General features: G+C 38.7%; 6 protein-coding genes across 8 annotated transcripts; 4 read left to right on the top strand and 2 right to left on the bottom strand.

Moving 5' to 3' along the window:
• Positions 1-2,118: 2,118 nt before the first annotated feature.
• LOC141820979 (serine/threonine-protein kinase D6PK-like) lies at positions 2,119-4,146 on the top strand. 2 transcript variants are annotated; one of them, XM_074708351.1, is made up of 3 exons: positions 2,119-3,056; positions 3,153-3,297; positions 3,373-4,146. In XM_074708351.1, the coding sequence occupies exons 1-3, from the start codon at positions 2,143-2,145 to the stop codon at positions 3,982-3,984; spliced, it is 1,671 nt and encodes a 556-aa protein (XP_074564452.1). In that variant the 5' UTR covers positions 2,119-2,142; the 3' UTR covers positions 3,985-4,146. The 2 variants fall into 2 exon arrangements, with proteins under 2 accessions (XP_074564452.1, XP_074564451.1); XM_074708350.1 differs by having other exon boundaries at positions 3,153-4,146.
• Positions 4,147-4,311: 165 nt separating this feature from the next.
• LOC141820977 (protein NOI4-like) lies at positions 4,312-7,210 on the bottom strand. Of its 2 annotated transcripts, none has more exons than XM_074708345.1 (3): positions 7,031-7,210; positions 4,690-4,881; positions 4,312-4,603 (listed from the first exon to the last, which is right to left on the bottom strand). In XM_074708345.1, the coding sequence occupies exons 1-3, from the start codon at positions 7,037-7,039 to the stop codon at positions 4,565-4,567; spliced, it is 240 nt and encodes a 79-aa protein (XP_074564446.1). In that variant the 5' UTR covers positions 7,040-7,210; the 3' UTR covers positions 4,312-4,564. The 2 variants fall into 2 exon arrangements, with proteins under 2 accessions (XP_074564446.1, XP_074564448.1); XM_074708347.1 differs by having other exon boundaries at positions 4,690-4,878.
• A 2,327-nt stretch (positions 7,211-9,537) lies between these two features.
• Positions 9,538-15,274, top strand: LOC141820976 (glucose-1-phosphate adenylyltransferase small subunit, chloroplastic/amyloplastic-like). The gene is made up of 9 exons (XM_074708344.1): positions 9,538-9,900; positions 10,814-11,110; positions 11,344-11,613; positions 11,762-11,941; positions 12,513-12,616; positions 12,733-12,844; positions 13,432-13,530; positions 13,626-13,745; positions 14,867-15,274. Exons 1-9 carry the CDS (start codon positions 9,604-9,606, stop codon positions 14,981-14,983), a joined length of 1,596 nt encoding a protein of 531 aa, XP_074564445.1. The 5' UTR covers positions 9,538-9,603; the 3' UTR covers positions 14,984-15,274.
• Positions 15,275-17,021: 1,747 nt separating this feature from the next.
• LOC141821010 (aspartyl protease family protein At5g10770-like) lies at positions 17,022-18,970 on the top strand. Its single transcript, XM_074708375.1, has 2 exons — positions 17,022-17,139; positions 17,689-18,970. Exons 1-2 carry the CDS (start codon positions 17,022-17,024, stop codon positions 18,933-18,935), a joined length of 1,365 nt encoding a protein of 454 aa, XP_074564476.1. The 3' UTR covers positions 18,936-18,970.
• A 94-nt stretch (positions 18,971-19,064) lies between these two features.
• Positions 19,065-22,113, bottom strand: LOC141820949 (uncharacterized). The gene is made up of 3 exons (XM_074708314.1): positions 21,723-22,113; positions 20,462-20,605; positions 19,065-19,547 (listed from the first exon to the last, which is right to left on the bottom strand). Exons 1-3 carry the CDS (start codon positions 21,987-21,989, stop codon positions 19,302-19,304), a joined length of 657 nt encoding a protein of 218 aa, XP_074564415.1. The 5' UTR covers positions 21,990-22,113; the 3' UTR covers positions 19,065-19,301.
• A 208-nt stretch (positions 22,114-22,321) lies between these two features.
• On the top strand, positions 22,322-24,457 carry LOC141820942 (uclacyanin 1-like). Its single transcript, XM_074708308.1, has 3 exons — positions 22,322-22,483; positions 23,471-23,823; positions 23,928-24,457. The coding sequence occupies exons 2-3, from the start codon at positions 23,637-23,639 to the stop codon at positions 24,275-24,277; spliced, it is 537 nt and encodes a 178-aa protein (XP_074564409.1). The 5' UTR covers positions 22,322-22,483; positions 23,471-23,636; the 3' UTR covers positions 24,278-24,457.
• The last annotated feature ends 372 nt before the right edge of the window (positions 24,458-24,829 follow it).

Raw genomic sequence — 24,829 nt, 5'->3', positions numbered from 1 at the left:
ATCGACAAAGTATATTTCTTGAAGGTGCAGAGCCCCCATCACATTTGGTGCTCCTATAACTTGTTTGGTAATGAAAGAATCCACTCCTAAAGCTTTGAGACCAAGAGACATGTAAAATAGTATGCTTAAATCTAACCACTATATTCCATGGTGCATGATTATTATTTTTTAAAGGTAAAAATTTATAATATGTTAAAATACACGGAGTTCAATTTAGTTTAAAAAATATCATATATAATTTTATATCAAAAGTCTGAAATGTGGATAAATTCCTTTTAACCTAAATCATTTTAAAATTATTATAACAACTATTCTATCGGTGATTGTCACATTATTATTATTATTATTATTATTATTATTATTATTATTATTATTATTATAGCGGTCACTAAATAAACTACTATAATAATTTTATGATTATTTTAATTTTTTATAAAAAATATTTTCTATATAATATTTTTTAATTAAATTGAATTTTAAAAAATAATTTATTTTAAATTGGTGTAGTAACTATAGTGTAACTATTATATGTTATAATAGCTACGTTGTTAAAATAAAGATATTTTTAAAAATTAAAAAGCTCGTTTGCCCTTTTAAAAGAATAACTAAAACATTGAAAATAAGAATACATTTTGGTAAAGGCTAAAAACTAAAATATTTATATGTTAAAATGAATTATTGATGTTGCGGAGATAAACAGTATCACATGGTACATAGAAGTTAAAAGTCAAACTGAATTGTAAATCATAAACCATACAAAGTCAAGCCCGATCAAGATAGGACCTAAGTCAAGGCCCTTTGAGGCATGTGCGAGCCAGTCAGACTAACGTCTAACTCAAATCCGATACAGCAGTGACATTACCACTCCCTACAGCGTTCGACTCCCGATTATGATTCCCTTGTTACACGATGTCCGACTCTAATGTGGTGACCACCACTGGGCATGAGGTGAGCATGATGCCAACTCTCGATTCTGAGATCTCCACCACTCGATGTCCGCCTCCTGACTATGAGACCTCCACCACTCGACGTCCAACTCTCGACTCCAAAGCCAATTTTTTTTTTTATGTTTTTTAAAAATATAAATAAAAATAGCCAAATAAATAACTTGATCATTAAATTCACAGTATATATTTCCAGTTTCCTGACTAAATTACTCAAAAAGGCTGGAACAAGTCTCCGTTATTTCGGGAAACATGACAGGGCTCCTTTCCAAATCTAACGGTCTAACCATGTCGTTCTTTCTCTCTCCTCGGCCGCTGCTGAATGATTACTGATGAGGAGCGAGGCTGCGAGAAGCGATCCTTGGACGACGACGTCGTAGTTGGAAGCAAGCGCTGCCCGTGATCCATCGAATGATGGCCTAAAGCTGCGATCTTTGGATGCGAGGTAACTCTTTACCCACTTCCGCTAACTCCATCAGCTTGTTTCCCCAAATTATCCTTGTCCTTACGCTTGCGTATGGCGCTTGGATCTGCGCTAGGTCGAGGGATGGGAGATCTCCGGGAAATTAGCTTCGATCTGGCCCAGGGAAGTGACACTAAGGACTGGATTTTGGATTTTATTGTTGTCGCTTCTGGAAAAAAAAATGGGTTTTTTTGGGATAGGATTTTTAATTCGCTCCCCGGACTTAGATCGTGATTTATTCTTCTTCTTTTTGGAGTTGTAAAAACTGCTTCCCTGCGAAGTAATCCTCTCCTTATCTTTGCGATTCTTGATGAATTGTCTGCTTAATAAGTTCCTTTCGAAGATCTATTTTACTATGATGTGAAGTGAAACATCTCCCACAACATGGATTTGAGATTTAACTATCCATGAGAAAGAAAACAGAAATGTGGAATCCTTATTCGAGTATATTATACTTTCAGTTGCTTCCTGGTGATTTGGTATGTTCTCATTTATCACTTCCTCTATTTGCTTTTGAAGTTGGTCATCTTTAACTTGTTCATATCATTGTATGGTTCATATACTTGTTCTTCTGTTTGGTTTTCATATCGATGCAAACTTCTTTAGCACCTCTTACATTGATGTTTCTTTTATTATCTGGCAGAGTTCCCTCTTGTTTATACACTAGCTAATGGGTGAAGGTGAAGAGACTAATCGATAGATAAGTCTACATTGAGAACTCGGGTCTTTCTATTGATGGATTCAAAAGCAGTGTCGAAGCCCTTTTTGAAACAACAAAGCAATCAAACCAGTGGCCAAGTTGTTGAAAAATCTTCCTTGCGTCCTCCATCGCTACAGTTGCCTAATCCAAGCAGACTCATATTCGATACATCAAGATTGTCACAATTATCTGTGACACAGAGCATTCCGGAGCACAAACTCGCGGAAGTTACCGAGCACGAAAGTTTGAATCAGCAAGAGAAAGTGCCTGCTAACTTTTCAAGCCAGCAGGGTGATACTGTCGAGCTGCTTCAGTCAAATGGGGCAGTGAAGTTGGAGACTAAGGAATGTGACGTAAAGATCTCGGACCAGGACAGTGAGAAAGGTTGTTCATCTTGTGCTAAAGTCAGTGATGGCACTGGTGGTCTAGCAAAGACCAGTGGCAGTGCAAAAATAAGTGACCGAACTGATAGCGGCAAAAGTAGTATGTGCAGAGCAAGTACGAGCAGTGAAGTTAGCGATGATAGCACTTGTAACAGCATAAGCAGGAGCATTAGCAAGCCTCACAAAGCAAATGATTTGAGATGGGAAGCAATTCAGTCTATCAGGGCCAAAGATGGAGTTGTTGGCTTGAACCATTTCAGGCTACTGAAGAAGTTGGGCTGTGGGGACATTGGCAGTGTTTATTTGTCCAAGTTGAGTGGAACCAAGTGTTATTTCGCAATGAAGGTCATGGATAAAGTATCTTTAGCAAGTCGCAAGAAGTTGCTCCGAGCCCAGACTGAAAGGGAGATACTGCAATGCCTGGATCACCCATTCCTTCCGACGCTGTACACTCATTTTGAGACCGACAAGTTCTCCGGTTTGGTAATGGAGTTTTGTCCCGGAGGGGATCTGCACACTCTTCGACAGAAGCAGCCTGGAAAGTATTTCTCAGAGGAAGCAGCCAAGTAGGTAACCTAGTCCTTAATCTCATGTTATTCATTCATGCTTTTATCAAGTATCTTGTTTCTTATGATTTTTCTTCTGGGTTTCTACAAACACAGATTCTATGTGTCTGAGGTCCTCCTTGCTCTAGAATACATGCACATGCTGGGTATCATCTACCGGGATCTGAAGCCGGAGAATGTCCTCGTACGAGAAGACGGCCACATCATGCTCTCCGACTTCGACCTTTCTCTTCATTGTGCTGTTAGTCCCACCCTCATCAAGCCATCCGACATCTCTGATTCCTCCAGACATAACAACCCTGTCTACTGTGCTCAGCCTGCTTGTATCGAGCCATCCTGTGTTCAGCCTTCATGCGTTGCTCTTTCCCCTCGACTGTTTTCCTCCAAGTCCAAGAAGGTGCAGAAGCAGAAACTCGAGATTGGTGGAAACCAATCGAACAGTACACTCCCTGAGCTCCTCGCGGAACCTACAGATGCCAAATCCATGTCATTTGTTGGTACCCACGAGTACTTGGCTCCGGAGATCATCAAGGGCGAAGGGCATGGCAGCGCTGTAGATTGGTGGACGTTGGGCATATTCCTCTATGAACTTTTGTTTGGCCGGACGCCCTTCAAGGGGTCAGGCAACCGAGCTACATTGTTTAACGTCGTCGGGCAACCACTGCGGTTCACTGAGTACCCAGTTGTCAGCTTTGCTGCTAGAGACCTTATTAGGGGATTGCTCGTCAAGGAGCCACAACACCGTCTTGCTTACAAGCGCGGTGCTACGGAGATCAAGCAGCATCCCTTCTTCGAGGGCATTAACTGGGCCTTGATAAGGTGTGCAACCCCACCGGAGATACCAAAAACCTATGAGATTTCTGGATCGTCGGCAAGCCAAAACAAGATTCTGACTTCCAATAACTACCTGGAGTTTGATGTATTCTAATGGATTTCCTGTTTGAGGTAAAATGTAGAGTCTCAAATGGCCTTGTATGATCTCAGTATTCTCTTTGCATTGCATTGCTTGTGTTGTTTCAAATTTAAGTATAATGTGGCATCCAATTGTAACTTTGGGTGGTTTCTAATGATCAATTTGGTAATTTTCTTCCTTTTGAGAATCATCATTTTCTTGATGCAAGTAAACTTGTCTTTCTTAGATCTTCGCATGAGGACAGACAATTTTTCTTATGACAAACAATAGTTTGACTCAGTTGAAGAAGTTTATGTGATATCAACAAAGAAATTGGATGCAATGTAACTAAAGACATTATCATAAATCAATTAAAACAAGACATCAAGAGCCCATGAAATGTATATTCTTACTGAAACCAAAAACAAATACATTTACTAACGAGTTCTAGTAATTGTTTCTACACATCGAAAAGTAACCATAACACCCATCTTTCTTCATCATCTCAAGCTTTCATCCGTTCGTGTGCACTCGGGTGCGATGGCAAACTCTTCCTGTCATCGGGAAATGTGGCAAACCAATCTGTAAACTTTGAGATCACCAGCACCCATATCTCCTATTGGGCTGATGTATGCATGCAGCAGAACCATTTCTTCTATGGTAACAAAGAAGGAATGGTATTAACACAAGGGATTCCATTCATATAGGAGCAGAGTATGAGCATGCACAGTGGATACTTACAGGAGGTTTGGAAGCAGAAGTTCCTGGTTTTAGAGCTTCTTCCTCCTTTCCAGGAGAATCAGTTTCGCGCATGTTGCCACCCATTTTCTTCTCATCGCGGGCTTTGTTGAAGATCACAGTGAAACCTTCAGCTGAGGCGGGGTCATTGACATCCCATTCACCAAACTTTGGCAAGGGGTGGCCTTTTTCCTGCTATAATTCAGGGCATGTTTGTAAGTAGTGAAGCAAGTTGAAGTTCTTAGCATCCAGTCAAATTTAAAAAGGTTGATATCTAAATCTGTCACATGCTTAAAGTATGGATTTTTTTATATCATAATTTTTTTATAGTTGTCAAGTTTATCAGACAAATAGGTTTCAATAACAGATCTATCACCCCTTAAATCAGCATTCATTCATTGTCAAGTTGCCAAATGTGGTGGATCACTTGGTAGGGCGAGATGAAGGTCATCAAGATGACAATGTAGGCTGCTCGATTCATAGCTGCCTCAATGCTTGTTCCTAATGCCTATCGCCAATTGGGTAAGATTTTTGGGCTACATGTGCATTTGGCACCTACACTGATAACAGTAGTGACCTATAGGGAGGAAAGTGTGACATGCCAATTAATTGTCATCCAACATGATCAGCTCCCAGAAGCAGCATCTGCCTCTGGACATGATCGAAGAACAAGGTTGCCACTAGGAAAATGAGCGTCTTGGCGAGCCCACTGCCACCAACATCCTAAGTTGTGCATTAACATAAACTCGACCTTCTCCAAAAACACAAGGATGATAAAGCAGCACCATGTTGATCCACAACGCCCCACTACAAGTGGATTCCAACAATGACACTAAACACCTGATGCATTAATGACACTACAAAAAGGCACAACTCCTTTCATGCACCCATACTCTGGCTATTCTCCTTGGTGGCCAGCATCATGATTAGTTGTCGTAGGCTTTCAAGGATGCCCTTGGTGTGGTTAATGTCAACGAGGCAAAGCTGAGCATCGTTGAGCAAAATGGAGGTCTTGCTGCGAAGCTTCTTGACGTTGCTAAGGTAATCACACATGACAAGCTGGATATTGAAGGTATCATTCCGTGCCAGAGTTGTGATCTTTGGCCAAGACAATTTTAAATGCATGTATATATGTAAATGCTCAGAATGCTTCACCATATGCTTCAGAGCATGTTGAGATTGACTACATATGCTTGCAGAATGAGATTAAAATAAGAGAACATAAACAAACGAATAGTTGGATACTAGCAGTATAGTATAGGTAAAAAAAAAGGTAGTCAGACACTAGCAGAATACTTTATCATGATGCACAAGAAGATACGGAACAAATTCTTCAAACCTAGATATAGAACATGAAAGCCTAGATTAAATATAAAAAACAGCATTTGCATTAAATATAAAACTAACATAAATTCATATGCAGTAGCAGAATCCTAAAAACTAACACTTGGGGCTGCTACTCTTCATTTCTTCATGATAAAACTGTGGTACACAATGAAGGGACGTGAAGTTTGAATTTCAGCAAAATAGAGTGGGCAATAGAAATCTATTAAGTGTTAGACCAACTCAAAACACTACCTAAAGATATACATATTTTCAGATAAAAAGAATGATATGTGCAGGCCACTTGCACAACAGTTGTTTTGAAGGAATACTCCTCCACATGTCGACTCAAATAACAATTTGAAGAAAAATATTTCACTAGAAGATTTTAATTCTACCAGCTAACCTTGCAATTTTACCTGCATAGAAAAAAAAAATAACAATCCATGGCGAAATTAAGGAATAAAAGTTAAATATGCAAAATATTTATGAGAATGTAACTGTATGGTGATCGTAGTCTCGAGACTAGTGAAAAAGGGTAAGGCCCTAGCTCAGGATGCATCGAGAAATGCAGAGTTCAAACGAACAGCTAAAAAGAAGCACATTTTACAAATTTACACTTGATTGACCATTAAAACGAAGATTAATAGTATCAAAAAGGAAAAAGGTCCTGCATTTTGTATCATCCAAGCATACAGAATACCTCCGAGCTCCAGTTACCTAACCCATACCCATTCCCCCAAAAAAAACAACACAAGAAATCAATGAAGCAATAAAGCTAGAACTGAGAGCGCCCTAGATCACCAAAAAAACTAACAAATAATCAGGAAACAAGAAAGCAGACATGAGCAAAGGAGCTAAACAGATCAACACGCATCTACTCCACTTGCTCATTCTCAAATATAAACCACAGTCAGCTCCAACAAGATCAACCCCATCCCAGCACAACCAAATCGAATCAGAAATTCCTCAAACAAAAATCCGGCGAGTAAAAGGGCCGAGGTAAGGGATTGCGACTCACCGACATCATCAACTCCTCGCGCAGAGAGGAAAGGGAGAGGGAAGAGAGGAAGGCTTGTAAGCAGGGTTTGGAAGGGGCTGGCGAAGTGGAGCTCTCTATATCTGTAGAAGACGAACTACATGTGAGTTGTCTGCCGCCGTCAACTTGAACCGGACCAGACCGGTTCCGTCCGGCTGTGTGTTTCGGGGGAAAGGAAGAGACATGAAGGGAGATTGTACATTATCAGATTCTTTTTAGGCAAATTTTCCAAAGGCGCCCCTGATTATTTTTGTTTTTTGCCTAATTATTTTTTATGGACGAAATAAATTCCAGATAAAAAAAACTAACTTGAATTAATTGAATTGTGTAAATTACAATTTTTAGATGAAGTTTCTCTTGATTTATCATTGGGCAAAAACATATTTTTATTATCATTAAAAAGGAAAATCTATATTTAAAAAAAATCATCCATTTTATTTTTTTTATCAAAATTACTTTGATAATATTATAAAAGTTTTGAACAAGTTGAATCAACTTTGATCGAGAACAATTTTCACTAAATTAAAATAGTTTTAATTAATGTTAGAGTAGTTTTGACCAATAATAATTTTAGTTAAAATTATTATTTAAGAGGGAGTATTTTTGATATTTTTTAAATGATAATTAAAAATAAAGGCGTCTCTTCCCATGTTTGCCCTTTCTTAATTTGCCCTTTGTTTGTACTATAATTACAGTGAGAGTTGATCACCACTTAGTACCATTGTTAGGAGTTGACCACCACTTAGTCCTTTGTTTAATTATGACAAATCAATTTATATCAGCAAATGGCCATCATACATTTGTCAAAAATAAAAAATATAAAGGGTCTTGTTTTTGAAATCATCAACGTCGTCCTCCATGTACAATTGTCCGAGTACTGTCTATATACTATTCTTATTATTATCTCTCTCTTATATTTTCTATCTAAATCTTGAATCGAACATGCATTGTAGCAGCTAAGGGTCCATAGTCATTATATAATTGTAATAGTTACGATTTTATAATTACTACAACAGAACTATCACACAGTTATAGTAATTATTACGATTTCATAACTATTACACAGTTGTAGTAGTTACGATATCGCAATTATTACAACGTGAATGTTAGATAAGTTTTGAGATGTCATAACTTTTTAGTTGAGTTGAACCACGGGACGTACAATATATGAATCGAAACTCATTCAGACATCTACATTTGTTATCAAATGTAACCTTAAAAAAATCATTTAAAATATTTTTGGAGGCTCCGAAGAATTTTAATACTCTTTATTAAGGTTATTTTCTATATTGTAGTATCTACGAAATCATAGTTACTACAACTATTATAGTTATAGCAACTACGAAACCGTTGCTGCTACAACTATTGTAGTTATATAGATGCTACGAAACTATGACTTTTATAATTATTGTAATTGTAGAAGTTACAAACCATAGCTAGCTACTACAACTACAACAGTTATACAACTATAAAAACTATATTTACTACAACTATATGCTACAATTATCATAGTTGTAGCAACTGTGAAATCTTAGTTGCTACACATGTTATAATAATTATAATTTTATAGCTGTTATAACGTGCTCGATCGATCGATTTAAATGAGAGATATTGACAAAATAATAATAAAAATAATATTAAAGGAGAATTGTGTTATTTTATAGGAGTTAGGGATGTTTTTAATAAAAAATTAAAATGAGCCGTCCTATGACTATTTAGAAAAAAAAGACATCTTTTTTATTTTTGTTCAAAAATAAATATCTTTAACCTTTTTTATTCTTATATATTAACTAGATCTAAGTTTTTTTTAATAAAAAGAATACAAAATGTATGTCAAAGAATAACTTTAGCTTGCCTTTTGCATCTATTTTGGAAAGCCATTAGCATGACATAATCCATGACCTATTATAGTAGAGAGAATGAAATTCATTTTTTTCCTACTGAAATGATGTAAATATATTATTTTAATGATTTGGTTTAATATTTTTTAAAAATAATTATGTAATTTAAAATAATAAGCTGATTTATAAATTAAAATAATACTGTAAAAACCGATTCCGGTACAAAACCCAACCGCACGCCCAGCAATGCACCTCCACGTATTACTCGCGAGCCGTGTCAAAGCCCCGGCGGGCCCCACTTCCACGTGATCCTCACTCTCCGCCTACCGATTACGCCAACGGTTCTTCTCCTGCCACGTGTCAACGAAGTCCCACTCCTCCTCTCCCCAGATTGTTCACGTGATCGCCGTGCCGCGCCGCGGCATCGGATCCCATGCTTCCGCTCCGGTTTGTCTAATTAATCAACTAATCTCGCCTCCTTAAGGACACGTGTACGGCCCTAGTGTCGTGATGCGTCGATAAAGAAATAATCAACGCTCCAAATCCCCGCGTTATTGTATGATTAATTAGCGTGCTAATGAAAGATATTTAAGATAACGACGGCAGTTAACTGCAAGCACCGCCACGAGGTTAGTGATAAGAGTGGTTCGTCTCTTCGAGGGAGAAGACTGAGCTCATTGAGGCCCTTCGTTGCTTGAAAAGCCAGCGGTGGATATGCCGGCGATCGGGATTGCGATGATATCAACTCCGGTGAGCTCCGCACTGATTCTCCCTAATGATGCCGATCGGAGATCTCCGCCGACGCCCTTCCTCGGGTCGTCGAGTTCGCGTAGTCTCTCCTCTTTCTTCTATGTATCCGGTTGCCAGCAAATGGACCTCCTCCACAAAGCGGTGGCTGGGGCGGGGCGGGGGAAGGAGTACTTAGGAGTGAGGAGCCCGATCGTCGTGTCACCTAAGGCGGTCTCCGACTCCCGGAGCTCTCAGACGTGCCTCGACCCCGATGCCAGCCGGGTGAGTGTTACTTCTTTCCGATGATGTCAAGATTCTGCGGTCTTTTTCTTTTTAATAGATTTCGAAAACGAACTTGGTGTCATTCTCCTCTGAACCGTAGTGTAGACTTGTGACTTGTCGAAATATTTAATGGATTCTATATTGGAGCTTTATTTTCCCCTTCGATCTTCGTAGAAGTTGATTGCGCCTTGAAATTCTTTCTATGGTATTAGCTGCTGAACTTTCATAGGAAGCATAGCATTTACTTCCATGAGAAGAAATTGGTACATTCCAGGACTTCTTTTCCTTATAACTTTTTTTTGACAAGATATTTACATTTTGGGGGAGGACTTCAAGATCTGGTGATATATTGTGAGGCTATGTTTCATTTTCAACCGGTATGGCTTTGGATTAACCTGCAACTAAGGACTCAGTAAAGTTTAGTTCAGTATGGAGCCTACAAATTAAACGGAAAATTTTCATATTTGGAAAAATATTTTCAGGGTGATATAATTCTGAGGAATGTGTATCAATCGGAACTTCTAATAGAATTAACTTCAGTAGTCTTCATACTAAAAGAGTGAATATTGACCGGTGCTCTATAAGAAACTAACCCTAGGAATTACTTGAGACAGTATGTTGGTGTTCTTGATTTGTAGAGAAATTCATGCAGAGTGTATCTTCAAACGAAGGTATAAAGAAATTTGTGATGATATGATTTGTCCTGAACCACAAGGTACTACTCAGAGCAATTGATCTTCTTGTATCCATTCGCACAAATATGATCTCATGCCTATCTTCATGGAAGGATTATTCACAAAAATTAATTGTTTGCTTTTCCCTTACTTCCGTGCGCAATCTTGTCTTGAAATGGTGATGGTTGATAATGGTAATGATAAAGCTTTAGTCAATCTACTTTCTTTTCTCTGTGTAGAGTGTTCTAGGGATTATACTTGGGGGAGGTGCTGGGACACGCTTGTATCCTTTGACAAAGAAGAGGGCTAAACCAGCAGTACCTTTGGGTGCTAACTACCGGCTTATTGATATTCCTGTCAGCAATTGCTTGAACAGTAATATTTCCAAGATTTATGTTCTGACACAATTCAATTCTGCATCTCTCAACCGTCATCTTTCACGAGCCTATGCAAGTAACATGGGTGGGTACAAGAATGAAGGTTTTGTTGAAGTCCTTGCTGCACAACAGAGTCCAGAAAACCCTAACTGGTTTCAGGTACTATTACCTATGAGCTATAAGTGCTTCTATCCCACTTTAGGCTTAATTGTGATAAGGAGTAGGTTTTCCTGCAATCTCATTCAATTATGTGCTTGAATTTGAAAGCCACTATTTCTGCTAACCTTAATCCGTTCCTGGCTGAGCTTCATGATGACATAAAAAAAACTGTTGTATTTGTCGAGCTTAGTATTTGTGTGGTTACTGTATGCTTTTCCTCTATATGCACACAGGGCACTGCAGATGCAGTTAGGCAGTACTTGTGGCTCTTTGAGGAGCACAATGTCATGGAGTTTCTAATACTTGCTGGAGACCATTTGTACCGGATGGACTATGAGAAATTCATTCAAGCGCATAGAGAAACAAATGCTGATATTACTGTGGCTGCATTGCCAATGGACGAAAAGCGTGCGACTGCTTTTGGTCTGATGAAGATTGATGAAGAAGGGAGAATAACAAAATTTGCAGAGAAGCCAAAAGGAGAACAGCTGAAGTCAATGAAGGTAGAAATTCATTACTAGTGATAACATAGTTGTGGATATTTCTGTTTTTTTAGCAGTTGTCATTCATAACTTATAAAATATTGGTTGGTCAGCATTCATCAATGTGTGCTTAAGCCACAATGATCTTGTTTTACTCATTTCTTCTCAGGTTGATACCACTATACTTGGTCTGAATGATGAAAGAGCAAAAGAATTGCCTTTTATTGCAAGTATGGGTATTTATGTCATCAGCAAGGACATAATGATGCAATTACTTCGGGACAAATTTCCAGCAGCAAATGACTTTGGAAGTGAAGTTATCCCTGGCGCAACTAATATTGGGTTGAGGGTATGCCTGCTGATTGTTTCCCTGTAATTTGTTTTCGTCGAAGAAAGCAAAATTATTTATAAGAAAGATTCTTACAGTACTTCTAAGAAGTTTATGTCCTTGAGATACTAGTTTATAAGTTTATGTCCTTGAGATACTAGTTTATTTCATAGCTGCATATACTATTATGTTCTTTTGATGACTGGATGTAGTGGACTGCAGACAATACAGATGCCATTTACCTAGTTGTAATTCCTTCAATAATGGTGAAGATTGGCCGTAAAGTGCTAAAAAGTTTTCTTTTGCCATGTGTTTGTCTTTTTTTTTTCTTTAAACTTTCTTACAATACAAATGATGTCAGTGCATTTATAGTTTGCATTTAATAATATACTAGTACACTGTTTAAATTATGTTTTATTTTGCCTTGTTCCTTAGTTTTTCTACCATGACTGAGCTACTCAGTAATCAATACTGGAAACTCATGGTTCATGCCAAAATGGTTATGATAGATTGAAACAGAAAAAATTCCTTGTTCTACATAATCACTTTGTTGTTTTAAGATGTAATTTGACTCTTTGATTATGATTAATAGGTACAAGCTTATTTATATGATGGTTACTGGGAGGACATTGGTACAATTGAGGCATTTTACAATGCAAACCTTGGAATAACCAAAAAGCCAATGCCAGATTTCAGGTAGATTGCTTAAAAGAACTAGTAGGATATTTTCCCCCTTATTGATATGTATGTCATCCTTCATAGGTTCTTATATTTACCTGTGGTATCTGCTTAAATGTGACTGGTTTGTTCAGCTTTTATGATCGTTCTGCGCCAATCTATACACAACCTCGGTATTTACCACCTTCAAAGATGCTTGATGCTGATGTAATTGACAGCGTTATTGGTGAGGGATGTGTGATCAAAGTAAGTGCATTACAAGATAATTTCAACATCATTTTTTATTGACATTTATGTAACAATAATAGTTTTTAAATTTTATGGTATAAGAGATATTGCCTTATACTTTAGCTTTAGTTTGTTGGATTCTACCAGAACAATCCATGTATTACTTAACTAATAGTAGTTTAGGTTTATGTCGTCTCAAATAAGATGGGAGTATTATGTAATAGATTTGTCTTATTGGAAATTTTTATGGGTATATATTACTTCCTGCTTGTCATTTGAAGTGAAGATGATTTCATCCATTCTTTGATGATACACCTAGGATTGCCCAAGCCTATTCTGATATGTTTGATACAAGTGTTTAAAAGCAAAAGGAGACTCGAAATAATATATGAGAAAGAATGCTAGGAGAACAAGTTACTAGCAGGTTTTGATTGGCATCAGTAACTCCACATGCTTAGCTTCTTCAACACGTTGGCATGCCCAATAACAAATTTTGTGCATACTTTTTGATTGTGCCTTCATACATGACAAAGGGTTTTGCTGAATCACAATCTTCTAATTAATTGGTGTTTGAAGGAGTATTGTAACGTTGTTTCCTTTTGCAGAACTGCAAGATCCAACATTCTGTAATTGGACTTCGTTCTTGCATCTCTGAAGGTGCAATCATAGAAGATACTTTACTGATGGGAGCAGACTACTATGAGGTAATCTACAGAACATACAACTGAACCAATTAACTTGTTCTTCAAATATAGATTTTCCTTTTTACTTGATCTTATATGGTTTGCTACATTTGTAGACTGATGCTGACAAGAGGCTATTAGCTTTGAAAGGAAGTGTTCCAATCGGCATTGGAAAAAACTCTCATGTTAAAAGAGCTATTATAGACAAGAATGCTCGTATTGGGGATAACGTAAAGGTAAGCTACTCCAAATATTCACCATTGCTTCTATGCATTTGTTGGCAATTTAGGATTACTTTAAGTTTTATTTCTCTAAATATACAAGACCCACAAAACCTTTTTCGTATTACTGCCTACTTTTTCTTGGCTTCTCGTTTCTGAACGTAGGATTATGTTTTTTTTCAAGAAAATAGAACTTCTGTGTTAGGTAAAATTAAATTCTTCCTTCAGTAGTTTGCCGGGTAGATGCTCCTCTTTATATATAATAAGATCGTCCAACAAGGACTGAGTAAGCTATGGAAACAACTAGTCTAGAGTTTACTTTTGGGAAAGGTTAGGAGTACGTGAGATTGAACTAAAGGATTTGTAGCTAGAGGTTGAATTTTACATATGTGTAATGATATTATTAGAAGTGGTTTAGCGTGGATTTGTAGCTAGAGGTTGAATTTTACATATGTGTAATGATATTATTAGAAGGGGTTTAGCTTTGTCGCTCTCGACTTAAATTACAAATAGTTTCACATCCAACAATGTGTCAGGATACCTTATGGTTAAGTGCAAAAAAAAAAAACACTTGTTTGCAAAATGCGTCTCTTTATCATTACAAAAATCAAAAGCCGAATAAAGATGAGGATGAATTGGAAGATTGGGGTCGGTAAAGGCCTAAAACAACTAGGATTATATTAACTTTGTGTGACTTCTTGAGAACTCCAGGGTGTGGAGCTCTAAAAGGAAAAAATGAAAATTTCTCTTTTTTATAGTCACAAGTAATTAAAAACTTATGTATATATATTTGTGCTTGTATAGTTGGCTAAAATTTTGATTTCGAGCTGCTAAGATTTGATGAGAAACCATTAAGTTAGAGATTAAAAAATTTTAGTCATACACAAGCATAGTAAGTTATACACAAGCTCTTTGCCAAAGGTCATGTATTTGGATTCATATAACGACACTAATAGAAAAAGTTTAACCTCCTTGCTCCCGCTCCCTAATCAAGGAGTTTGAATTCAATTCTTGATGAAGACTAATAGAATTTACATAATTTTATCCATTATGCTATATATATCGTAAATTAGGACTACTGTAATCTAGAAGTCTTAATGTCACTCTCTTTTATTTTTCTTCTTTTAAAAAATCAGATCATCAACTGTGATAATGTGCAAGAAGCAGCGAGGGAGACTGAAGGATACTTCATCAAGAGTGGCATAGTGACTGTGATAAAAGATGCATTAGTCCCCAGTGGAACTGTCATATAGATCTTACCTCGTCTTAGTTCTATCAATCTTAAGCAACTTAGTATTCTTGTTTACGGCGTATTTTCCAAAGAAACATAATGAGTTGGCGCATGGGGGTTGAGTACTGGCTAGGGGAGGAAGACTTGTACAAATCATACGCATACTAATTCTGTCCTATTAATAATTACACAGGCTGTTTCTATCAAACATAAACCAGTTAGTTTCTAGCTCTAGCTTGAATTACCAACTGGTGAACTGGTTTAGACAAGTTGAAATATTGATAAATTAAAATTTCTAATTTAATTTTATTCATTGTGATTTGGACATGTGCTGCATCGTAGTTTGGGCAAGCACCCCCTTTTTCTTCAACCTCTTCACGTTGTCCAATGTGTATTTGCCGCTATAATATTTCATATACACTATAAGGCGGGAAAGCACTATACAACCCAAGGAAAGCAACTCTACAATCACCAAAGGAAAGCTCGCTTCCCTAAGGCAAACACAAATGTTAATACCCTCTTTGATCAGAGATGTCCTAATTATGGGGGCCCTTCCCTAAAGAGGCTCCCTTCCCCCATAAAAGACCTAGGTAATCATTAAGGATATTAATATTTGTGTTTGCCTTAGAGAAAGCTGCTTAAAATGGTCTTTAGACCATTTAAGCAGGCTTTGCTTGGGTGGTTTATAGTTGCTTTCCTTGAGGTGTAAAAATATACAGTGTTTTCCTTCTTTAAAATTCCATATACAAATATTCAATATAAGGGGGAAAGCACTATACAACCCCTAGGGAAGCAACCATACAACCACCCAAGGAAAGCTTTCTTCCTTGTGCATGCCCTAGGGGCACGACGTGGTGGCAAGGGGTTGGGCGGCATACTGGAGCAACGAAGGTTTGAAACTCATGCAAAGAAAAATTTATGGTATTCGAACTGGTGACATCGTGATGTCACGTCAAGAGCCACCATATGTTTTTTGATTTACTTGATGTGTGAAATATGATCGAATTGTACATCTCAAGATTAATTGACTAGTAAAATCTAAATATCTGGTTTATAAAAAGGAAAAAAAAAAAGGGAAAGCTTGCTTCCCTAAGACAAAGACAAATGTTAATATCCTCTTTGATCAGAGATGCCCTAATTATGGGGCCCCTTCCCTAAAGAGGCTCCCTTCCCCCATAGAAAGACCTACTGATCATTAAGGGTATTAATATTTGTGTTAACCTTAGAGAAAGCTGCTAAATGGTTTTAGACCATTTAAGCAAGCTTTGCTTGGGTGGTTTATCGGAAAGCAATTATACAACCACTAAGTTTTAGGTCTTTTATGGGGAAACGATCCCATAATTAGGACATTTAAGACCATTTAAGCAGGCTTTCCTTGGGTGGTTGTATAGTTGCTTTCCTTTGAGGTTGTATAGTGCTTTCCCTTCTGTATATGGTGTTCGAAATTAACGGAAAGAGAGGTAGAATGGAGATATTTCATTGGGAATGTGATTTTAGTCCCGCCTTAAAAGTCTCAAAGTTTCATTGTTGGTTTATATTATTGTTCAAACATGTATATTGTGAACTTATACATGGGGAGAGATTCACTCTCAAGTGTAAGTGCACAAAAGTGGTGTAAATCTAGAATCCGGATTGTACCGAATCAAATTGAATCATATGTGAATACAACAAATATTAGATCGGTCACATATATATAAACTTCCACTGTAAGATTCCTGATCCAAGTCCGTTCTCTGTTGTGGTGTCGGCTTGACTAGTTCATTTTCTTCTGTTCCTTATCATGCCTTTGATTGAGATTTTCCACTACTAGTTCCTTATCACGCCTTTGATTGAGATCTTCCACTATTAGCCCGACGAATAATATTCGCACTATGAATTGATGGCTCAACTCATTTTTTGGGCTGATTTAGCTTATTTATCGAATAAATCGATTTAACCGCGCAGAATAATCTAGCATCTCTTTCTCTATAAATATGGCTTGTACAGAACCACATTATTCAACTTTGTGTAGTAAGAATATGGCTCCCCGTTTCTCTTCCTTTTCTTCACCGTTATTGATAATGCTATTAGGTTTTATAGTTTACATAGTTGATGGAACAGATCAAATACTAAGTGCTCGTTTTCATGTCGATCTCAAAACTCTCCATCCCAGAGATTCTTGTTCGCCTTCAGTCAAAGGTTTGTGAGCTCTACTTATATATTGTTATTATATATAAAGTTAATAAAAATTAGCCATGTATATAATATACTAATCTTTACTGAAACCACTTTAAAATATCCCTAAATTATAAGTTAGTTAAACTATACGCCAAAAATTTTATAATTATTAGACTTTAAATTGAAAGGGAAAAAAATATTTTAACTATGAGCCTCAGTTCCGTCAGTGAATTCAACGGTGACATTTCAGAACAATAAAATTACGAGGGCACAATCAAAATTTATATTTCTTTTCTGTAAAAGAAGTAAAATTTGTTACAGTAGTTTTACATGATCGGTTTATAGCATCATCTGTGAGGAGGTAAATTAAGAAACTACAAATGATCACGACGAAGGAGGACATTGCTCGATTTTGTCGAGATTCGAATTTTTGTTTTCTTCTGCAAGTCTGTTCTATGGTAACTACCTCAGATTATGTTTGGGGGTCAAAATTTATATTTCAAACTATGGAGGGGTGAAGTGAAATTTTAGTAAAGTTTAAGGGATTAACAGTGAAATTTGCTGGTGCAGGAGTGAGCTCGGGCAGCAACTGGACGAGCCTTCGCGTGGTTCACCGGTACGGCCCATGCTCGCCGTTCGCTGACCAACGGAAACAGCTCTCCCACGCTAAAATCCTCGACCTGGACCAAGCCCACGTTGACGACATCCACCGCCGCGTCTCTCACTCCGAACCGCTCGCCGCCTCCGCTACTGCAATACCCACCCGCAGCGGCGCATACCTCGACAGCGGCAACTATGTCGTCACCGTCGGTTTCGGCACTCCGAAGAAGGACCAGACCGTCATCTTCGACACCGGAAGCAGCGTCTCTTGGATCCAGTGCCAGCCCTGCGTCGGGTCCTGTTATAAACAAGAAGCTCCCCTGTTCGACCCCTCCCTTTCTTCCACCTACGCGAACATCTCCTGTGCCTCCTGTTTCTGCAACGAGCTTCTCAACAAGCCCAGATGCTCCGCCTCCGACTGCATCTACAGCGTCCGGTACGGCGACGGCTCGGTCACCGCCGGTTTCTACGCGCAGGACACACTGACGCTGTCCCCCGTTGATAGCACCCCTGGATTCCGCTTCGGGTGCGGCGAGAGAAACATGGGCCTTTTCGGCCGCACCGACGGGCTCCTCGGCCTAGGCCGTGACAAGCCGTCCATCGTATCACAGACGTACAACAAGTACGGTGGCGTCTTCTCCTACTGCTTGCCGCTCACCTCCAGCTCCGTCGGCTACCTGTCCTTCGGCAGCTACCCCGCCGGCGATCTCCTGCTCACGCCAATGCTCTCCGATCCAAATTCCCCGACGTTTTACTACCTTGCATTGACAGGCATCAGTGTCGGCGGACAACTGATCGCGGTGCCTCCCTCTATTTTCACCCGCGCCGGGACTATCATTGACTCCGGCACAGTGATCACGCGGCTTCCGGCGACGGCGTACTCCGCACTCAGGTCAGCCTTCCGGCAGGGAATGACAGCATACAAGTCTGTACCAGGGACTACTGGACTACTAGACACGTGCTACGACTTCAATGGCTCCGGCGGCAAAGTGATCATCCCGAGGGTGGCGCTACACTTGGGCGGTGGGGTTACCATCAACCTGGGGGCGGCTGGAATTCTCGTCGCAGTGAGCCGGACTCAACTGTGCCTCGCGTTTGCTGGCAATGGAGACGACAGCAGCATGGGTATCCTGGGGAATACTCAACAGAAAGGCTTCAATGTGCTCTACGATATCAACAAACGAGTCATTGGGTTTGGCCCTGGAAATTGCAGTTAGATTGTATCAAATCCATACATACTAGCAACGTTATGTCCTACTATATCTAATGGGTATTTAAGGAATAATAACTGGATGATCCAGTGTTAGCATTATAAAACTAGCATTCAAGAATGACTCATGAAGTGTGTTCTCAAGGCGATAAAAATTCTATAGAGCTCTTCATCTATAACCATTCCTTCATATGCTACAAGACGAGATGGATGATTACAGATGAAGGTTCAAGCTAGAAACAAGCGAGAAGGATCAAACGCCATAGTGCACTAGACGATCTTAAGACTTACCCTTGTACAGCACACCACTACAACGCATTAGTTGAGAGGGATAGAGAGGCTATTTACACGTGCAAGATAACGAAGGTAAAAGTTACACTGCCATTTCGAGGTCAGGGTTGATGGCCTTCCTCTTCAACTTGTTTTGCACTGTTGATTTTGTTACCTTCGTATCTGTATCCTGTGTAGAACTTGCTCTCACTGTTTTAGTGTAGCCTTCACCTTGTTTGGTTGTTTTGGATTCATCCTTTAGATCACCATTTGGAGCTCGCAAACCCAAACTCAAGTCCAGATCAGCTGTATTTCCTAACTCTGGCGATGTTTGATCTTTGCTTGAGGCCTGGAGTGGAATAGTGCTCATAAGAACTTAAAACTCTTCTATCAGAAGAAAAAACCATCAGCACAAGAGCCATAAGAAAAGGCAGAAACAGGGAATCTAAACTATGCTTTGAAAAAATTATTGATAACAATTGGTAGGAACCAGTGTGGATAATGATTGCATGAAGTTATCCTTCTTACTTGTCTCTAGACATTATCTCTAGTCACTTTTTTTTCTTCTTTTTTTAACTTTTAATGCATAGTTGTCGATCCCAAACTTGCAGATGAGCAGGCGACTGTTTGCTAGCTCCAAAGTATTTCATTGTCCCCCTTTAAGTCGTCTAACAAGTTTCCAAAACACAAGGACCCAACTAGAAGTGTAAAATAGTCAGGCATGCAACCGGGCCTGATAAGTCCTAAGGTGGCATGGGTTGTGTCGTGACCAGGCAAACCACTAAATGGGCTACACCAAGCACGACCTACTTCAATATTTATTAATTTAAGTAATTGAATATTTAACAAGGCAAACCACTATTTTGGAAAATTTTTCTACGCCAAGGCAAACCCTACTTCAAGTTGTGCATCCTAGGTACGGGCTCATTGACACCTCTAGACCAAACCCTCACAAAATATAAAGTATATAGTTTCTCTTGATTTAAGAACTAAGTTCAATTAGTTAACTATAACTGCATCCATCTTCTGAGTTTAAGTACCTTAATAATTAGCTTTCACCTCCTAAACAACCATGTCACTCCAGAAGAAAAACCAACTGGGAAACACTTCCATATTACTAGTTATAATGGTGATCGCCGTATTAGAATATTTGAACCAATCCAATTGGATGAAGCAAATATCTTAAAACAAACACTGGATGGAAATAGGCACATTTCGCAGACAAAAATACACCGAAAAAGAAGATAGAAATTGAGTCATCACCTTTACTTCTGCAGAAATATTGTTCATGTCATGATTTGTGCCAGAATGATCTACTTGACCTTTGCGATGGAATTCATCAGTTACATCATGTGTGTCATTGGATTTCGGTGAAGCCTCTTCTTTTCGCTCCCTGCTGACAGAAATCTGCATTATGCATAAAATGTTAGTCACCAACAGATAAAACTTAATATCTAGATTTGAATCTTTTTAATGTTACTTAGTTGATAGAGCTCAATATCAAGTTTAGCTCTTCCCTTAACTATCCCTTATTGTTATTTTTTCTCTCTTTCTTCTTCATCTCTACTTTTCTTTTTTGATTCTAGTTTTATCTGTATCGTAGCATTTCTTCTTTTATCTCCATTAATAGATCAGAATTTCTCGTTCCAATTACATAAACAACCGTTAAGTGGATAAACTGAATATGTAAGAAGTGTAGATGGATAGCACATGATTATATGTCAACATTGAGAAACTAGCTACAACTCGAACATGAATGAGAGCACTGATCAATACCTTCTTCACAGAGTTTCCAATTCTTACTATCTCTTTTGTAAATAGCTAGCAACTCACAATAATTCGGGTGATAGTTTCTTTTACTTTCTAAGTTGGCATCACGACCATTGGTGATTCCCATTTGTATGATTCGCATAATCTTCCTCGTAAAGAAATATACATTAAAAAACTTGTGCACAATACTTGTATTGTAAAAGAACCATGAAAACAACAAATGCTTTACATGGAACAATCACTACTTGAGTTGTTGAGCATCTAGCAAGAAGCTAACCTTTGAAGTTAAACGACTAATTTCAAGAATTTATGGAGAATGGCATCCATTTTTTCCCCATTCATTCATTGTGTTTAGAGAAAGCTTCGCAAAGTCTAAATTCCCACCATAAAGTGCAAGTTAACTCACCATCTTATTGCCTCCTCCAGCAAAATATGTAAGAGACATAGCTTAACTGCTAAAGATGGAGGAAATGGTTCACTCAGTAAAGCAGCTTGAATCACTATCATGTATCCTACTGCAAAATATCATCTTTTTTCTTTCAAGCAGAGAGTTTTCATCCTTAGTACGTTTGTATAGAACAAATCGATCAGATTCCCTAGAGAACCAACAACTGTAAGAAGGTAAAGGAAGGGGGATGAAAAGGAAAACCCTAGTTCGACAAGTTAGCGGCAATGAACCCTACCCGTCGATTACGATGCTCAAGCAACTAGATTTGACATCAAAGCGTAAGGGCAATGAGAGCGCGAGGGGTACCGGGACGTATCGGAACTTCCGGCTGGGCGGCTCCTCGGGCGGTGGAGTGGCGGCGTCTTTGGAGAGGGCCGAGACCGGAGTCCACCTGTAGAGGAGGAGATGGGAGGACTGGTGGCCGCCGACTCCCCCGCTGCTGCTGCGGCGGCGATGGTCGGTGCCGGAGAGCGCAACCCACTTCTTATTCCAGCGCCGAACCGGGCCGCTGAACACCGACGCCGGACCGTAGCGCGTGGACGACCGGCCGAGGCGGCCAGCCACACCGTCCATGGTTCAAGCAACCCTAAAGCAGATCAGAGCAGAGCTTGGCCGCCTCCGCTCTTGCTTTCGCCTTTCTTCGAGCAGCAGCTGCTGGAAGCGCTTGGAAAGGACGATACAGAGAAAGGTTGTCCTTGTCCTCTTCCATCTCCGCTTGAAGCCAAGTCGCCATCATCCACACAACTTAACTCACGTCGAATGATGTCGCTAGCTCAAAAAGACGATGTCCGTGACTTATGTCGTGCCCCCTGTCGTGGTTCGCTTAGGCCTGAGGATCAGTTCGAGTGGTTTTTTATAAAAAATATATAAAATCGGAGGACTTCTGCCGCCTTCCCCGCCGCCTCCCTCCCTCTACCCTTTTCTGGATCTTCTTCCTGCTCTTGCTTCGATGATCTGGAGTTTGTGCTGTGTTGCCATTGAATTTGGTGGAGATTGGGCGGCCGTCGGAATCGATCTGTGACAATTAATGCCGGAGTTTTTCTGAAACCCTAGATCGAGGATACAAGGTACTCTTTGTTTTCTCCCTATTCGGAATATTGCAACTTTACTATGTGATTTTGGTGGAAGCAGAAAAACTTGATCTTGTTCTTTATTTTGCTTTCCTGGTCTTGAGATGCTTTAGTTTATGGTAGACAAATCTATTGCAAACTCATTATGTGATCGTTCTTGACAAAAAATACTTTTGAAGCTGTACATTAATCTTGTCTATTTGGTTTGATCTTGTTCCACTTGTGAGTAATGTAAATAGTTTGCCACTCAATCTATTTGTTTGTCTAGGAATTTAGTGTTGATATGATGCTCAATCTCACAAAAGTATTCCTTTTTTTTGTCAATATTGCTACATTGTTTTACTGGTTTCATCTTAAACTTTCCTCGAAAATATGATGTTTCCTGTATTCTTCTTCTTGACAAACACAAAGTTATAACAGCATAGGTATTTTGATCATAGGATTAGGGTTTTGGCCATGTGATTGATTATTTTGATTCCTGACATCTGATTTTTGAATTTGATTGAACTAAATTAAAGGCTTATCCTGTTCAAGCTGATCGAACCGACCAATCTGTAGTTGTATAAACTGGACCAAACAAAGAGCTAGAATCAGGTTGGCTCTTTGCATTGGTTTCTTTTAACAAGAAAGAAAAGTATAAAGTGAGGAAATGGTTCGATCACTGGTTTTTTTGAAAATTGAAAAAAACTGAGCAGTTTATGAAATTTGTCTTATTTTTTGTGATAGAATTGAAAAAGTTTGCATTGGTTTCGATCACTGGTTTGTCACCTTTCAATTATAATGGAACGAAAACCTTCAGATCTCATTTTGTATCTCAACTCACAATCTCTTGAAACTCATCCGTTCTAATTCTGATTCTGCTTGAAACTGCAATGGAACCTAATCTGGCACAACTCGATTATGAATGTTCATGTAGCAATTTGGATACACTACCCACCTGATAAACTGTTTAAAGTATATTTATACCTGTTCTTCTCCTTTCAGAAACATGGATAGGTTTGTCTCCTGTTTGTCCCATGTGTTCCACTCTACCTACCGATAAACTGTTAGGTTGGAAGAGAATCTACCTACCGAGAGACTATTAGGTTGGAAGGGAAGATGAAGTGAAGTGGTTAAGTATATTTGTACCTGTTCTCCTTCTCTCAGCAACATGGCGGGTTTTTCTAGTGTTTATCTTGGCCTTCTGGTCTCACTCACTGCATTAGCATCTACTGATAATGCCTTTGGAACAGCACTTGCAGTGCAGCATGTGGTTGGCAATGACCAAGGGTGGGATCTCTCTTCCAATCTGGCTGCTTGGTCCATTAATAGGATCTTCCAAGTTGGAGACGAGATCTGTAGGACTTTTTTTTCCTTCTTCTTCATCTTCTTCGTCTTTGTTGTTGTTGTTCCAAGGAATTCTGTTTTTGATCAAACCATGCATACTATTTGAATTTGACAGGGTTTGCATACTCAGCATCAGCTGAGGACAGCATAATCGAGCTTCAGAGCAAGCAGGAGTTTGAGTCATGCAATTTGAGCAACCCGATCAGGTTGTACTCGAAAGGCTTCGACAAGGTGAGCCTTCATGGTGAAGGAGCACGATACTTCAGCAGTGGTAAGCTGGAAGAGTGCAAGAAGGGGCTGAAGCTGCATGTGGAGGTGATGCCCAAGGCTAAACCTCGTGGTTCAATTTCAGAAACAGCGGCGTTGGCACCTGGAACTTCTGGCTCGAGCCATGTCAAAGCATCTTTGCTCGTGTCGATCGCTATTGCAATCATTTTAGGTGTCAATGTCGGTTCTTGTGCTTGATCTTTGAATGCTCTATCTAATCTTAAATTTATTATCTTTGAGGAATTTGTTAACGCCAGAGTCGACTCCAAAGGTCGACTAGGGTCATTTTCATTCCATTTGAAATTTGAATCCTAGTTATTGTATTACTTCCTTGATTGCTTTATCACAAGTCATTAAAGTGATATAAACTTTGAATTATGAATCGCTTACAAAAAAAACAAAATTAATCATTTAATTCATATTAAATGAGTTTGGGCACAAATCAACAAGTCTTTTTTTTTCTAAATCAGCTCTCACTTTGATTTTTTTTAATCAAAAAGGCATTTTTATTCAATCGACCTTCCAATATTGTTCAGTGTTATCTTCAATTTAATTTTTGAATCGGTAAGTGTATTTTAATAATTATAAAAATATAATTATTATAACTGTTATAGTAATTTACATTATAACAATTATAAAATTATAATTATTACAGCACACCCAATTGATTCAAAATTTGGACAAATAATACAAAATAATATTAAAGAACATTTGAATAATTATATAATTTTTGACTTTAATCATTTAAAA

The sequence above is a fragment of the Curcuma longa genome, unplaced genomic scaffold, assembly GCF_044706935.1.
Source record: "Curcuma longa cultivar G26 ecotype Majalengka, Jawa Barat unplaced genomic scaffold, ITB_CL_G26_1.1 utg8573_np1212_1322966_RagTag, whole genome shotgun sequence".
Taxonomy (NCBI): domain Eukaryota; kingdom Viridiplantae; phylum Streptophyta; class Magnoliopsida; order Zingiberales; family Zingiberaceae; genus Curcuma; species Curcuma longa.
This window is presented reverse-complemented; position numbering and strand designations above follow the sequence as displayed.